General features: G+C 27.4%; 1 protein-coding gene across 1 annotated transcript in view; it reads right to left on the reverse strand.

The window, feature by feature from the left end:
* LOC136989674 (uncharacterized) overlaps nt 1-14,220 on the reverse strand; it is a 40,223-nt gene continuing 26,003 nt past the window's right edge. The window contains exons 5-10 of the mRNA XM_067287896.1: nt 10,148-10,294; nt 7,636-7,701; nt 6,002-6,073; nt 5,799-5,934; nt 4,460-4,860; nt 1-260 (exon numbers count right to left, since the gene is read on the reverse strand). Of these exons, the coding sequence (XP_067143997.1) occupies nt 196-260; nt 4,460-4,860; nt 5,799-5,934; nt 6,002-6,073; nt 7,636-7,701; nt 10,148-10,294 (887 nt within the window). The 3' untranslated portion in view covers nt 1-195. The remainder of the gene's footprint in view (nt 261-4,459; nt 4,861-5,798; nt 5,935-6,001; nt 6,074-7,635; nt 7,702-10,147; nt 10,295-14,220) is intronic.

Genomic DNA, 14,220 nt, shown 5'->3' on the forward strand with positions numbered 1-14,220 from the left:
TGATGATGAATGAAACAGCAGCATTTTTAATTTATGGCTAATATTAATATTGAATTAACATTTAACTGTTTGTTGATAAGTTTGTTAGTTTTGTAATTACATATTTACCATGTATTAGTGGAGTTCAATGCACCCTTTCTCATTTAGCTTCCTGTATGCTCTTCCCTGTCCCTTCTCTACTCTTATGAAAACAATTTAGTGAATACTTCTTCTTGGAAAAAATTGCACGTTAGCTTGTTTACTTTTGAAATTGTCATTTCCTGAAATTTAATAATACATATAATTGAAAAAGATAAATCGAGTCAAAAAACTTATCCTAGATTATATTTTCTTCATTAAAAAAAAAGTTCATTTAAGTAAAATATTTTTCTTCCTTTAAAAATAGTGTAAAGATCAAAAACAACACAAAAATAATAATAAATTATTTATTTTCCTATAAGGAAAGACCAATGATTGGAATATAAAATAATTCATAAAGCGCACAAGTTCAATTTTCTAATGATTATAAATTAATCATTCACTATTAAAAAAATCCTTAAAAATTTTTATCATTATATCATTTTACTAAAAATATTTTATAAAATGAAGCTTGGCTTTAATCAATTAAAACTGAATAATCAACAGAACCCGATTATCTGACATCAGTAATAACATGCTTAAAATTTTCCACATACTTTTTTATTTAAATTTTAAGACAGTTTGTGTTTAACAATATTGTATTTTAATCAGTTAAAATATTAAAAATTTATATTATTGCATTATCCAGAATTTGTGATACTGGATCTTCTATCAGTCCTGTTTTAAATTAGATAATTCGGACTCTATTGTAATTGGTATATTATGCTAAAAACCGGATAACAAATCCTAAATGTCTCAATTATTAAATAGTAATGTGATTTGAATTGATATTTAAGGCTGACTGGACCAACTGATGTTACTAATATATAAAATTTGTAGAATCACAAAATAATAACATGCAGCTCTTCCAAGTAAATCATTTTAAAATCTATCTCAGTGAACAGACTTTTGGAATCATGTATATCTCATCAGACATCATGTATATCTCAAATAAATGTTTTATCTTTGGTTTATTTTTTATGCAAGTTATATCTATAAATATGTAAAATAGAGTGTCTATCCACGTGTCTGTTCTCTACACAGTTCTAAATCCTTTGAGTGATCTGCTTCAAAGTTTTCATAGTTACTCCCAATATAGCCTATGTAAAACTTCTGATTTCACCCCCTCAACATTTAGTGATAATTAGGCTAAAATAACCAAACTTTTAATATGCTATTCATTTTAATGTTTGTTCTTATTAATAAAATATATGAGAAATAAACAAATACTATAAATAAAATAGAGTTACATTCTTTTAATAAAATTAAACAATTAAGTAAAATATTAACCATTAATACAGGAACAAAAACTTAATTCGTTAAATTACTAAGTTTGTATATAGTTAATCGGGCCTGCCTCTATGGTTTCCATATCTGGTCTCATCTTTCATCTATCTAACTTCATTCTCAAGATTAAGGAAAGACAGTGGGAATTTATAGGTCTACGAGTTTTTCAAATTGCAACTCGATGAAAAGATTTTATTGTAAGCAAATAACTTAAGTCCTTCAATCTATTCAAGATATAAATAAAAGATTTATTTATTTTTAACATGAAGTGTTCAAGTACATAATATACAATGCATTTCCATGCATAAAATGTGGAGGAAGGAAATATTTTAAAATTTATCTTGGTTCAAAATATACATTTAATACAGCATTATTTGGAAAATAATCATGCAGTATTTGTGTGTTGCTTATTTTGAAATCAAGTTAAAGCCTATCCTTATTCATATTAAATGTTATGTCCAAACTAATCAGTAACATGAAGCTAAGCAGAACTAGGTTACAACTTATAAGCATAACTGAATTATCTTAAATTATAAATTCACTATTAGTTCATTTAATAAATTATATATTTTATGGTAATTATATTATAAAATATATATCAACCATATATATTTTATAATAAACATTTTAATCTGCTGTTTTAAGTTTTAATTTAGTTCTAAAAAGAATAAAATTAAATTTAAAGTTGTATACAAGGGAAAAAAGTCAAATGTCTCAACATAACAGGCAATACATAAGACAGCGAGTGGCAACTTGTGGCCCTATATAACTCTATCCTCTGTATACTTTCAAGATCCATAGAAATAATTGTTATAAGTAGAGTTGGGACAGACACTAAAAATCATATAAGTTATATAACAATTTAGATGAATTTTAATACCTACTGTAGATGTCTTTCATTTAGTCATAAGTAATTTAGAGTAAATCCAAATGTCCATTGAACAAGTCATAAGGTTATAAGTAAATTTGAAAATTAGTTATCCACAAAATTAGTATTTGTGTCCCATTTATAATTCTGTGAAAGCTAATTGTAATTAATTAACAAGTTTAATTAACTGTGTTGAAAAATTGATCAAAGTTGTAATCTCAAAGTTCTTAGTAAAATTAAGTGCAGTAAATACAAATATTTTTGTTAAATTTTTCCTCTGCAATTTTAAATGAATAAAAAGTTATATAATGTTATTGCTTATATTATAATGCTGCAAAAAATCTAATTTTTTTAGTGTTTCAACCCATCTCATGTCAAACACTCATGTGACCTTTCACTATAGAAAGATTTCCCATGCCTAACGTAAGTCAATACATATCCATTAATTTAGATTGAGACCTATTACAAGAAGGACTTTGCCAACTGTTTTTCTCTCAAAAGTTGACTATTATTTCAGAATTTCAAAATATACATTTGAAAGCCAAGTTGATACCCTACATTTCCACGTAGTTTCCAAGAGAGGCCAAACATTTCTCCCATTATGGCACAAATTTTTGGATACCACTCTCATAAAATGTCCAGCTACTTATACAAACCCAGTCAAACTGCAGTCTTTACATTGTTATCAACTTAAAAGTGGTGACTGGCTAACCCCTTCTTAAGGAGTCTTTTTGGCCTCCTCAAGAGGAGGTCAGCAAGTGATAATCAAAATATGCTAGATTTGGATTGTATGGCAAAGCATCCAGGATGCTCTTTTTTCTCCCTGAACACTGTAATGAACAATTGTCTCCATACATAGTACTCATTTCTCAATAAATTTCACATGCTTTATGTTATGTTCTTTGGCTTGGAAATTGACAGAACACCATCCAAATGCCTGTATTTCCATTGTGTTTTCATCAGAAAATGTTGGAAACTGCTAAGGTAACACAAAAGAAACTGCCCTCTCATATGTATATTTTGAAATTTCAGAATTGTAATTATATTTCTAGAAAAATGTAATTGGCAAAGATTTCTTCTCGTATTTAAGATTTGCAGTGATTAATATTTTAAGTGAGCCTACAAAAATGTTTCTAATAATCTTAAAACATTAAACATTTTAAGATTATTTGAATTATTATCAAATTACTGTGCATTTTTAAATCATTAAAACTGGATCAATTTCAGGCTAAAACTTTGGATTGATTATTAATAATAGTAAATTAATTGATTGAAAAGTAAGCAAATAGGCTAACTTGTACAAAATTAAATTTAATTTTGGGTTAAAAACGTTTCACAGAAAAAAGTTAAAAAGGTTTCAAACCTTAAACTTTCAAAGGTTTTAGACCAAACTTTGGCAAAAGTTGAGATATTCTCAACTCCTAACAAACTGGTCAAACATTTGCTAAAAGGAGACAAAGTGGAAGTTTATATCCACTTAATAGCAGTTCATATGCCAATGTAAACCTAGCTTAAGAGACAGCCATACAGGTCACTCAATTCAATTATATTGTGCATTTAATTATCACAGTCATTATTAGTTTTTTTGAATGTGATCTGAAGTGTATAGTTACCAGTATAGTTTAATAAAGCAGTTATAACTTAATTTTAAAAAAATTTTCATTCCTCCTTTCAATCAGTTTCAATTCAAGTCACATTAATATTCAATTATTGGTCATTTGGTAAATTATATTCTTCATATTTTTGACGTTTTTCATATATTCTTCAATTCCAAGTACACCTATTCATTTCACTTTATCAACATCTGACAAAATCTGAATAATAATTCACATTTAAATCCTACTTTACATGAATATATTTAACATACAGGAAATTTCTATTTTCTAGAAAGAGTATAAAAATATATCATTTAGATGGTATTAAATATGGGAAAAAAAAGAGAATAGTAATAAAACTTTTAAAGAAATAGATTATATATAGATGAGATTTATACATATATATATATGTATGTATATATAAATTGTATATTAAAAAAAATTTCTTTAAATCTTTGGAATGAATTTTTACACAATATTTAATTTTCTACAAAGTTATTAATTACCCTTTCTTAAATGATCTAACATTAGAAAATAAACTAAATTTAAAATAACTGCTATTAAATTGTTATTCAAGTATTTTCATTTATACCATTATTGTGTAGATTATTAAATGATGAGTCTTTAGAATGATTTACAAAAGGTTGATTAGATGATGGCATTCCATTTATGGATTGAGATGATTTTCGATTATTACATACACACTGTTGAGATACGGGGGAAGAAGGCATTGGCTGTGGATAATTTTGTACAAAAGAATAAGGGGTTGGCATTGTCCAGTTTGGAACTGTAGAAGATTGTCCAGGAAATGGAGGTTGGATTCGACTTACTAAATCAGCAAGGGATGTAATTAATGTTTTCATGGATTGTGCTACTTCAATTTCCATTTGCAGTTTTTTCCATTTTAATTCATATGACTTTTTTTCGGCTTCAATTAATTTACGGCTCTTGTACTTTCCTTTCATTTTCAATATTTTGGATCTTTTACTTGAACTGTATAAGAAGAAAAGAATTCTAGTTAAAAAACATAGGACCTGAATAAAACAAATTTCTTCTTTTAGAAATAGAATTATATTCCATGTGAACTTAATACAGAATATCACTTAACTGTATCAATAAATAATTATAAGAATAAATTAAATATTAGAGTTGCCAAATTATACTTAAAAAAACCAGCACATATAAACTGGAACTATACTAACAAAATTCACACCTAAATGCTAATTCCAGCAGTAAATGAACAAGAAACTTTAATGTTCCAACATTTTTGGCTTCTTTTAGAGATAGAACTGTTTATTTTTGTACATTCCTGAGGAGGGCCTCTAAAAAAAGCTGAAAACTTTCAAACATTAAAGTTTCTTGTTCATTTACTGCTGGAATTAGCATTTAGGTATGAATTTTGTTATACTTAAAGTTTATGTGAATATATTTTAATTATTAATAAACTTTCTAACCAAACATTTGTTACTAGTATAATTTTGGTAAGCATTCAACATTTAATTAAATAAGAACTGAACATCGTTTCAATTATAAAACTGATTATTTTCTTTAATTCAAATTTTCATAAATCTAATTCATCCCCACTAGATGGCACCTTTCACTAGCTCTAATAAGGGGGAAATTTTCCACAATTTTCTTCAATCAAAATATTCTAGAACTTTCTGGAATATCTCACTAGCAATTTGTGGTAGTGACATAGTTCTGGAACCTTCTGGAACTGGTCTTTTATTTGTGACAAATTACTGTTCAAACTGCTCACCCAGGCTAACTACATTGAGAAACATTGTTTCCAGTTTCTTGATGTAACTTACTTTACTAGTACTATTTCAAGACATACTTTTATAATTATATTTTGAACCATAAAAATTATATTAATAATACTATGTTTTTATCTGTAATGCATTATTTTAATTAAAAAACAGTGTACATACGGAGAAGAATGTTTTTCCTCATCAGTCGACGTCGAAGACGTAGAAAATAAAACATCTGAAAGCTGTGATGCTGAAGTACTGGGAGAATCTGGTTCTCTACCTTCAACTGTATTACAGACCACAGTCTCTGGTATTCCTAATATACTTATAATTGTATTAAACAAATCAACAAATTTTTAGAAAATTATGTAAATGACTCTTACCTTCTGTATTTCTTAACATATCTGGCATCTGCCCAATTTCAAATTCTAAATTGTCTTCAGGATTTCTTATATCTATTAAATAAAAATTCAAATTTAATTTAAAATTATGAATAAAAATCTTTTTAAACATAATTTACCTCATTGATTTTTACAACTTTTTAAAAATTTTATTGAAAATTATTGGCAGCTGGAATTAATTTTTTTTTTTTTTATTTCTAAAATCTGATTTTAGAAATTTAAAAATCTACTAATATTCAGAAAATTAAAAATTTCCTGAATACTAAGACGTAACATTATCATAGCATACCTGCAATACACTTAACATATTTCTACTATAATCATAGAATATGAAATAAAAAATAAATTTAAAAATTTGATTTAATTTTTAATATAATGAAAGTTTGCAATTATACTAAACTTTTGAATTTCCAAGTACTGAGATATTGAATATAAAGCTTGCATTTCATTAAGAAAGTTGTATATTGAAATCATGTTTAAAAGGTAAAAACAATCATGCTAAAAATAAACACATTATTTTACTTTGTGTCTTTACATGAAAAATAACTTATCATCTTAGATTATTCAGCAATAAATAATTAATAAATTTTGCTTATTAAAAATAAAAGATGCTTCATATTTCATGAAACTTAACATCATAGTTATTTTTAAATACTCTATCACTGTATATTATTCAACTACCGAACACACTGGGTTGTATATATAGAAAACCTTAAAAAATCTAGCTTAGCTCTGGATCTAGTTAAATTCGTCACTGCTTTACAATAAATATTAGCTGGCAATATTAGCTAGATATTATCCCGGACTTAGAAATCATTATGAAAGGACTATCCCAGAACCAGAAGGATATTATCCCAGACTAAAGATAATTTTAATTTTGTGCTTCGGTTGAATAATAATTATCATCCAACATTGAACTTTCACATACAAGAAAATAATATAATTTATTGTAAATTTGCTCTCAAAATAGTATATAAGCTAGTGTGTTGATATTTAAATTTTCTCCTTTCAAAATTTATTGTAAATACATGTTTTGATCCCTTAAAATTGTTATGTTATTTCCAAATTTATTCCTTTATATATATATATATATATAAAGTATAATTAATTTTGTTAATAAATGTATTTTAATCATTAATTTCATCTAATTTTCTTTATACCTAAGTCTATCATTGACCCATGTTTCAAATTACCTCCTAAAATTCTAGAAAATTTTAATATATTTTTCCACTCGAAAAAGTCTAATTGCACCTTAAGATGCAAAACTGTTTTATCTTAACTGGTGTCAGAACTCTTAGAAAAAGATTTCTTGAATCTTTTTTTTTACCTTTCCATCTTGAATGAAGGACGAGGTTATTCTGGAGTCCCTTCAGTTCTCACATTATTATATCTTAAAAGTTCATACGCAACTATTCTTTTAGTACTACAAGTACTACCAATTTGTTATTTTATATGGCATACATTATTTATAATATTGACTACTATAATCAATATTTTAATCCTTTACTTTTTATTTATTCATTTTGGTTTACATAGAAGAATTTATAATTTCTTTTATTAAAAACTGTATAAAATTTACAATTATTATAATAAAATATACATAATTTTACTATTACCTTCTGGAATACTCCTTTGAAATTCTGACATTGACTGCTCCATACCATCTTCATTACTTCTTTTATCTAAAAATTAAAAAATAAGTTAACTTTTCTAATAACACACCTATTTCAGTTTTATAATTATAATTTTGTAATAAAATAATCTAATATATATTTTTATATGTTGTTTTAAAGCAGAAAATTAAGGGTATATCCAATATGATTCTATTCATGATATATAGAGTAGATTGGAAATACAGTTGGCCCTCCACAATAACAGGGTTTGGGAGCACAGGACTCCTATGAAAGTGAAAAGACCATAAATATTTTGAGGCTCTAAACCTTAACTCTTTAACCTGTTGACTACATTTAACACACAAAAAGTCAAACAATATACTGTACTGTAACACACACTTTTACAACACAATTATACATATTACAGTACTGTGTTTTACAAACTTTTATAATTAAAGTTGCAAAAAATGCAAGATACACTGCACATTGAGAGAGAAAACATGAATGAAGCTGGCTAATACTGAGACAGAGCCTGGCATCTCTAAATAGAATGCATAGTCCACAGTTCTTTAGCACATTGAAACTTTTTACAAAATTTAACTTTTTATACTGATGATAAATATGTTTGTATATATTTATGGTAGTAAAAAATAGAATAGATTAGTAAATTATAAATGAATAAAATAATTTATATGTATTATTAAACTTAATTTTTCTTTACATTTTCTAGTTTGTGTGTGTCATCTGTGATTTTTCACAGTAGACTACAAAATTCTAAAAAATTTCCATTTAGTTACTGATGGAAAATTCACAAATAATCATTTCTGATAAAGTTAAACTTGCCAAAGTCAAGGTTCAACTGTTTTTTTCTGATAGAGATGTGCTAACTAGGTTTTCTAAATATAGCTACAGAGATCATAATTAGAGATACAAAAGCTTTAAGATAAAAAGTATAAATATTTACAAGAGACAAGTTGATATTTTCAGAATCTAAGAACTGAAAAGGTATAAAAATTTACCACACTTTTTCTCAATGATAGCTCTTCATCATGCACTTACAAAGAAGATACATTTGAATTTATTCATCTACTTAGACAAATCAGGTATTCCTAATGTCAGTATGTAGTTTTATACTTTAATAATTAAAGATGTGTAAATGTTAAAATTATGCAGTAAATAATGTTTGACAGCTTAACTTTTGATGTTTTTTACATGATAACATTTTCAATTCAGAACTAATTTACCTTGTTTAAAGTAAATTAGTACAGTTTAGGAAGTAACTCGGATAGATAATGAATGATAATGATGATAAATGTAAAATAAACTGAAAATAAATAAAATAGAAAAAGATTTTAACATGGATAATAAACATAGTATATTTGATGTTTGAAGAGCTATCTAGAATCAAGATAAGTTCAAGTGGCAATATGGCTAGTATGGTACTGGGTGAGAATAATCATCATACCAGATACAGAGTATAAATAAGCTGTAAATAAAAACTTCTATTGATGTCATTGTTGTTAATTTTACTAAGACACATGCACATAGACTTTACAATATTCAACAACATTGGTTTGAAATTTGATCATTTAGTTCTTAGTCACTAAAGAGAATTATCATGTACAAAATCAATAGGTTGCTTCTACTAAATAAACAACTCTCTGAGAGTCATTGTAAATATATATATAGATGAATTATTAAAACTTTATTAGTTTTCAAGATATAATTTTAAGTAGAAATGTCTAATAATATCAATTAAATATCAACTAACATAAAAAAAGTGAGCAAATTAATGATGATGCATACTTATCTGTCTTTGCTAATTTCTAGAAAAATCAAGATGACACAAATATGACTTTTTACATTTTCTAAATGCCTTCTTGGTAAGTTTAGACAAAGGAAAAGCTGTTTGGTGAGCTCATAATTGCAATTTAAAATAGACAAATAATTCATATCCTCTTTCAAATGACTAAAACACAGATAATATATGGGTTATTTGCAAGAAATTATACTAATTAACATTATTTTGTGGCCTTCAAATAAGCCAGCAAATCTAAATAAGTTAGTTCATTTGAAGGATATATAAAAATGATGATTTGTCATTACTAATAAATTCCTATTACATTTTAATAAATAATTATAAATGTTTGTTGGAGAATATAACAGTAATTATTAATAATCATGTAAATAAATTGGAAAAATGACCATCTATTTTCAAATAAAATGTTTCATTAAAACATTTAATTTTGTTTCTTTTTCATCTTTTTGAACTTCATAACAAATATAAATAAAACGTTAACTAGTAGTGAGATTATTTCATAAAAATCTTTTATTAATAATTACATAAAATATTTCAATATTTTTTCCACAAAAATTTAAGAATGACTTAATTAAGAACACAACAAAGTATAAACTACAAATTAGTTAACCCTTAAGTTCTTATTTATATATATATATATAAGATTCCTTTTACTTATTTAATTTTACTCATTTATATTACAGAATTTCAAAATACCTTCATTGTAATTTCTTGGTATTTCTGATGAATGTTTTGTGTCTATTTCAACTTCTAAACTATCTAGATCACACTTTTTTTCTTGTACGTGATTAGAATGAGATGATTGGCTAATTGATTTCATATACTTCCATTCTGGATGATTACCTAAATAGAAAAAAAAATTATACATATTTTATTTATTCAAAATAATTAAAATTAATTCATGAAATTTCTCTGTAAAACAAATTATTAAATATTAAATGATACATTTTATTTTATTTTGCCTTTACTCCTTGCCAGAGTATACAGAAAGCAGAAGGGCAGAATATGTTCTGACTATAAGATAAATCTTACATCTTCTGACAGAAGCAAATTTCATTTCCACATTACAATTTTGATAGTACAAAATGAAAAATAAATTTAATAAAAACAAACTCAAAACATTACTTGTCTGTAGAAATAATAAACTTCAAATAAATGTTAATTGTTGAATGCTTTATGATTTAACTTGTAATTTTAATTAAAGTTTATCATTTCTAAAGTTAAGCAATATTGTAAGGAAAAGAACTATTAGAACAGTTCAAAGCATTTAATTTCTTATCAATATATAGTGTACTCTGAATTATTCATGTGCAAATTATCTGAGCATGCATATATCTCAATAAAAATTTACATTGGGAATACAAATATCAACATTAAAATTTTTAAAAATCTGCATTGTTAACTCTTGCCATTTAAAATGGTATGTTGAGTGCCTGAATTACTTCCAGAATGTCAAGACAAACTAAATGGCCTAACAAGTAAAGTAAGTACAGTTGATTCTTGAACAATATGGCTTTACATATGTGTATACTGTATTTTTTTTATATTATTATTAAATAAGTTGTAAAATTGTTTGAAGAAAATATTTTGAATTATTTCCTTATCAATAAATTTTTAATATTGCAAAATTAATGATGTTTTACAACAATATCTAGCTGGCAACCTGTCATTCTCAGTTAATAAAAACCTATATAAACTGGAATCACATTGTACCAAATATTTTTTTCTGATTTGGCAGGTTTCTGTTTACTTGGGTTTCATTTTTGAGGAGTTTTATTGTACAAAAAAATTGATTATGAAGTGAATGGCACTAGTTCAATAAATTTTTCTACATTTTCTGTTAATTAAATTAATTACTGTTGCCAAAGTACTTTTATTCATAATATCAGTGGTGTGCCGTCATTGGAAGCGATGGAAGCACCGATTCCACCTTCCAATGACCTTCCCTTGTATTTTATAAAATATAAATTTTCATATTTTAACGTACTTTGAATTAATTAAAATTAATATTTTATTATAACTGCATTATGTATCTTTTACAAATTTCTATACTACATGTGAAAAAAATGATAAGATTGCTATTGTATAATCGAATAATTCGGTGGCGGAAGAAATGTCGAAACCGGGTCAGTTTACAATCAGTCAGATTATATAGGCATTAGCATATGCGGTTTACAGTGCACCAACCTCACCCGGTTTAGCTGTTAGAAGCAACACACGCGTAAAGAGTCCACCTTATATCCCGGAGCGGTTGTGGGCTGTTAGCCGCCTGCCTGTCAACTTCCAAGCAGCCAGATTATAGGCATTGGCGCATGCGCTTTACAGAGCACCAACGTCACGGTTTAGCTGGTAGAAGCAACACACGCGTAAAGAGTCCAACCTTATATCCCGGAGCGGTTGTGGGCTGTTAGCCGCCTGCTAGATATTCGGCCACCCTTGCCTGATTATGTGAATCACGAGCAGACTAGATCAACGGCAGGCAACCCCTGGCCCGCAGGCCAGCTACGGCTCGCGAACAGTTTCTATCCGGCCCACGAGATCTTTAATAGATTATTAAATTGGTTATTTTTCCAATTCTTTGTAATTTTCGAAAACGATAAGAGAAATAAATGTAGTAATTAACTTTTTATTTATTTATTTCATATTTGCAGACTAAAAAAATTACGAGTCACAAGAAGGCGTCAATTAACTACTAAGGCCCGCGGAAAAAACGTAAAATTTATTCTGGCCCATGTTATAAAAAAGGTTGCCCACCCTAGACTACATTTATAACTTAACCCAACCGATAGGAGTTTACTGGCATGTTTTTATGATAGTTCTGTATAGTTGACAGGAGTTTAAAAAAAATCCATTAAAATATTTGATGCGTTTATTCCGCTCTCCCATCTTATATTACTTACGGATTTCAATGTGAAACCGGTGATATTACGATTTAGTACATCCCATCCGTAAGGGGATGCAGAAAAAACGTGTACGATTCTAGTATAGTGTTAAAAAATTAACTGTTACTTTGGCAGCATCATTTACAACCAAATTTAATGAATGAGACGTACAATGGTACAAAAAAAGCTCTAGAATTTATTTTCCTTAAATTTACGATTTATGTATCGGTTGTCATAAAAATTTCTTTCCACTTCTTTCCCAAGGCTACATGTATTCGAGTACAAAGTAACCGGTTTCGACTTATTTCTACTTAAGAAGAGAAGTTAAATAATTAAGCAACTAGGGAATTAGAAACATAAAGAAAACCCTGATGAAAGAGCCGAAATTTTACTTAAACAGAAGCTTAACTGAACCAATCTCTTGCCGAGTACAGTGGGGTCTGATCTCTTCGTAATATTAGATGTAATAAAGACAGAAATTTTTCCAGTTCAATGAGAGTGACCGAAAAGTTGTAAATTTTGGAAATTTCCGTGAACACTTGGTCCTAAAACGAATTAGTTAGAAAACGAACGACGGACAATCTGTTAAGTTTAACATATTTAGATTTTTACAGCTGTGGTGAGAAACGTTTAAAATCTACAACAACCCTGTCGCGTCCTTTGACATATACTAGTGACGCGACAAAAGAGGCATTTGACATTGACCGGTATCGGCACCCTCGGGATTTGGCACGCACACACCTACCTGAACCGTCTTTGATTTCATTCATTAGCCACTCGTAGGGAGCTATTTGACTAAGTGGATTGTTTTAAGATTTAAAAAGTAAAGAATATTTTGTTATTTTTATGTACGTTTCTTCACAAAGATATATTTAATTATAAGTTTCTTTAAAAGTATATTCATACAATTGAAGAATTTTTTGTACTAGGTATGTATATTCATCACACATTTTGTTTTACCAAGTAAGTTTTTTCTGATAATTTTAATTTTAGCCCTTATATCGTGGCTAGTGATTCAAAAATTTATTTTAAAAAAGTTTTGGCTCGAGACCGTATAATGAAAAAGAAAACATTATTAAAAGAGAAAGACCAATGCCTGAATTAAATATAAATACGTCGACAAAAAAATTTCAACATTTTGACGATAAAATTTATGACGAATGACGATTCTTTCGTAAAATTGAAGCAATTTGGAAATCAAAATAGAACAGAATTTGGTAGACAATATAAAATAAATATTGAAAATTATAACAAGATAATTACGATTAATAGGTATATCTAAATTAATAGATGTGATATGTTTTTTCTCAAAGCAAGAATTGGCATTTAGAGGGCGTAGGGAATTTATTGAATCTAATAAGAAAGTTCGATATATATTACCTCTGTTATTTATTAAGTACGTCAGATAATCTATTAAAAATACATTTAAAGAAGTATACGGTTTTTACTGGCTTATCGAACAAACGAATACGAACGGCCCCTGACGCGCAATTAATTGATTGCCCCTGAAAGTCGGCTTCTTACAGAAACACAGCTTCCCTATCATCAAATGTCACGGCACGCCACTGCATAATATATAAACTTATGTTAAATTTAATATGAAATTAAAAACTAAATGAAAGAAAAATCAATTAGCTTTCATTAAAACAGATTTTCAGATTATCCATGCTTCCATTACCTGTGATTAGCCTGGTTAACACTGTACACACACATATACTCTCTCTCTTCAGCCAACAAGTTCTGAGACAGAGATTATAAAAAAATTGTTTATTAGAGGAAAAGAGTTATATTATACCACCCTTCAAATTACTTTCCTTCTGCAGCTATGCCATTCTGCCAATGTTGGTACCATTGCTGAAAACAGTCAGCAAAGCCATTTTTTGCAAC

This window comes from Centruroides vittatus, unplaced genomic scaffold (genome assembly GCF_030686945.1).
Source record: "Centruroides vittatus isolate TY-2023 unplaced genomic scaffold, ASM3068694v2 scaffold_752, whole genome shotgun sequence".
In the NCBI taxonomy this organism is placed as follows: domain Eukaryota; kingdom Metazoa; phylum Arthropoda; class Arachnida; order Scorpiones; family Buthidae; genus Centruroides; species Centruroides vittatus.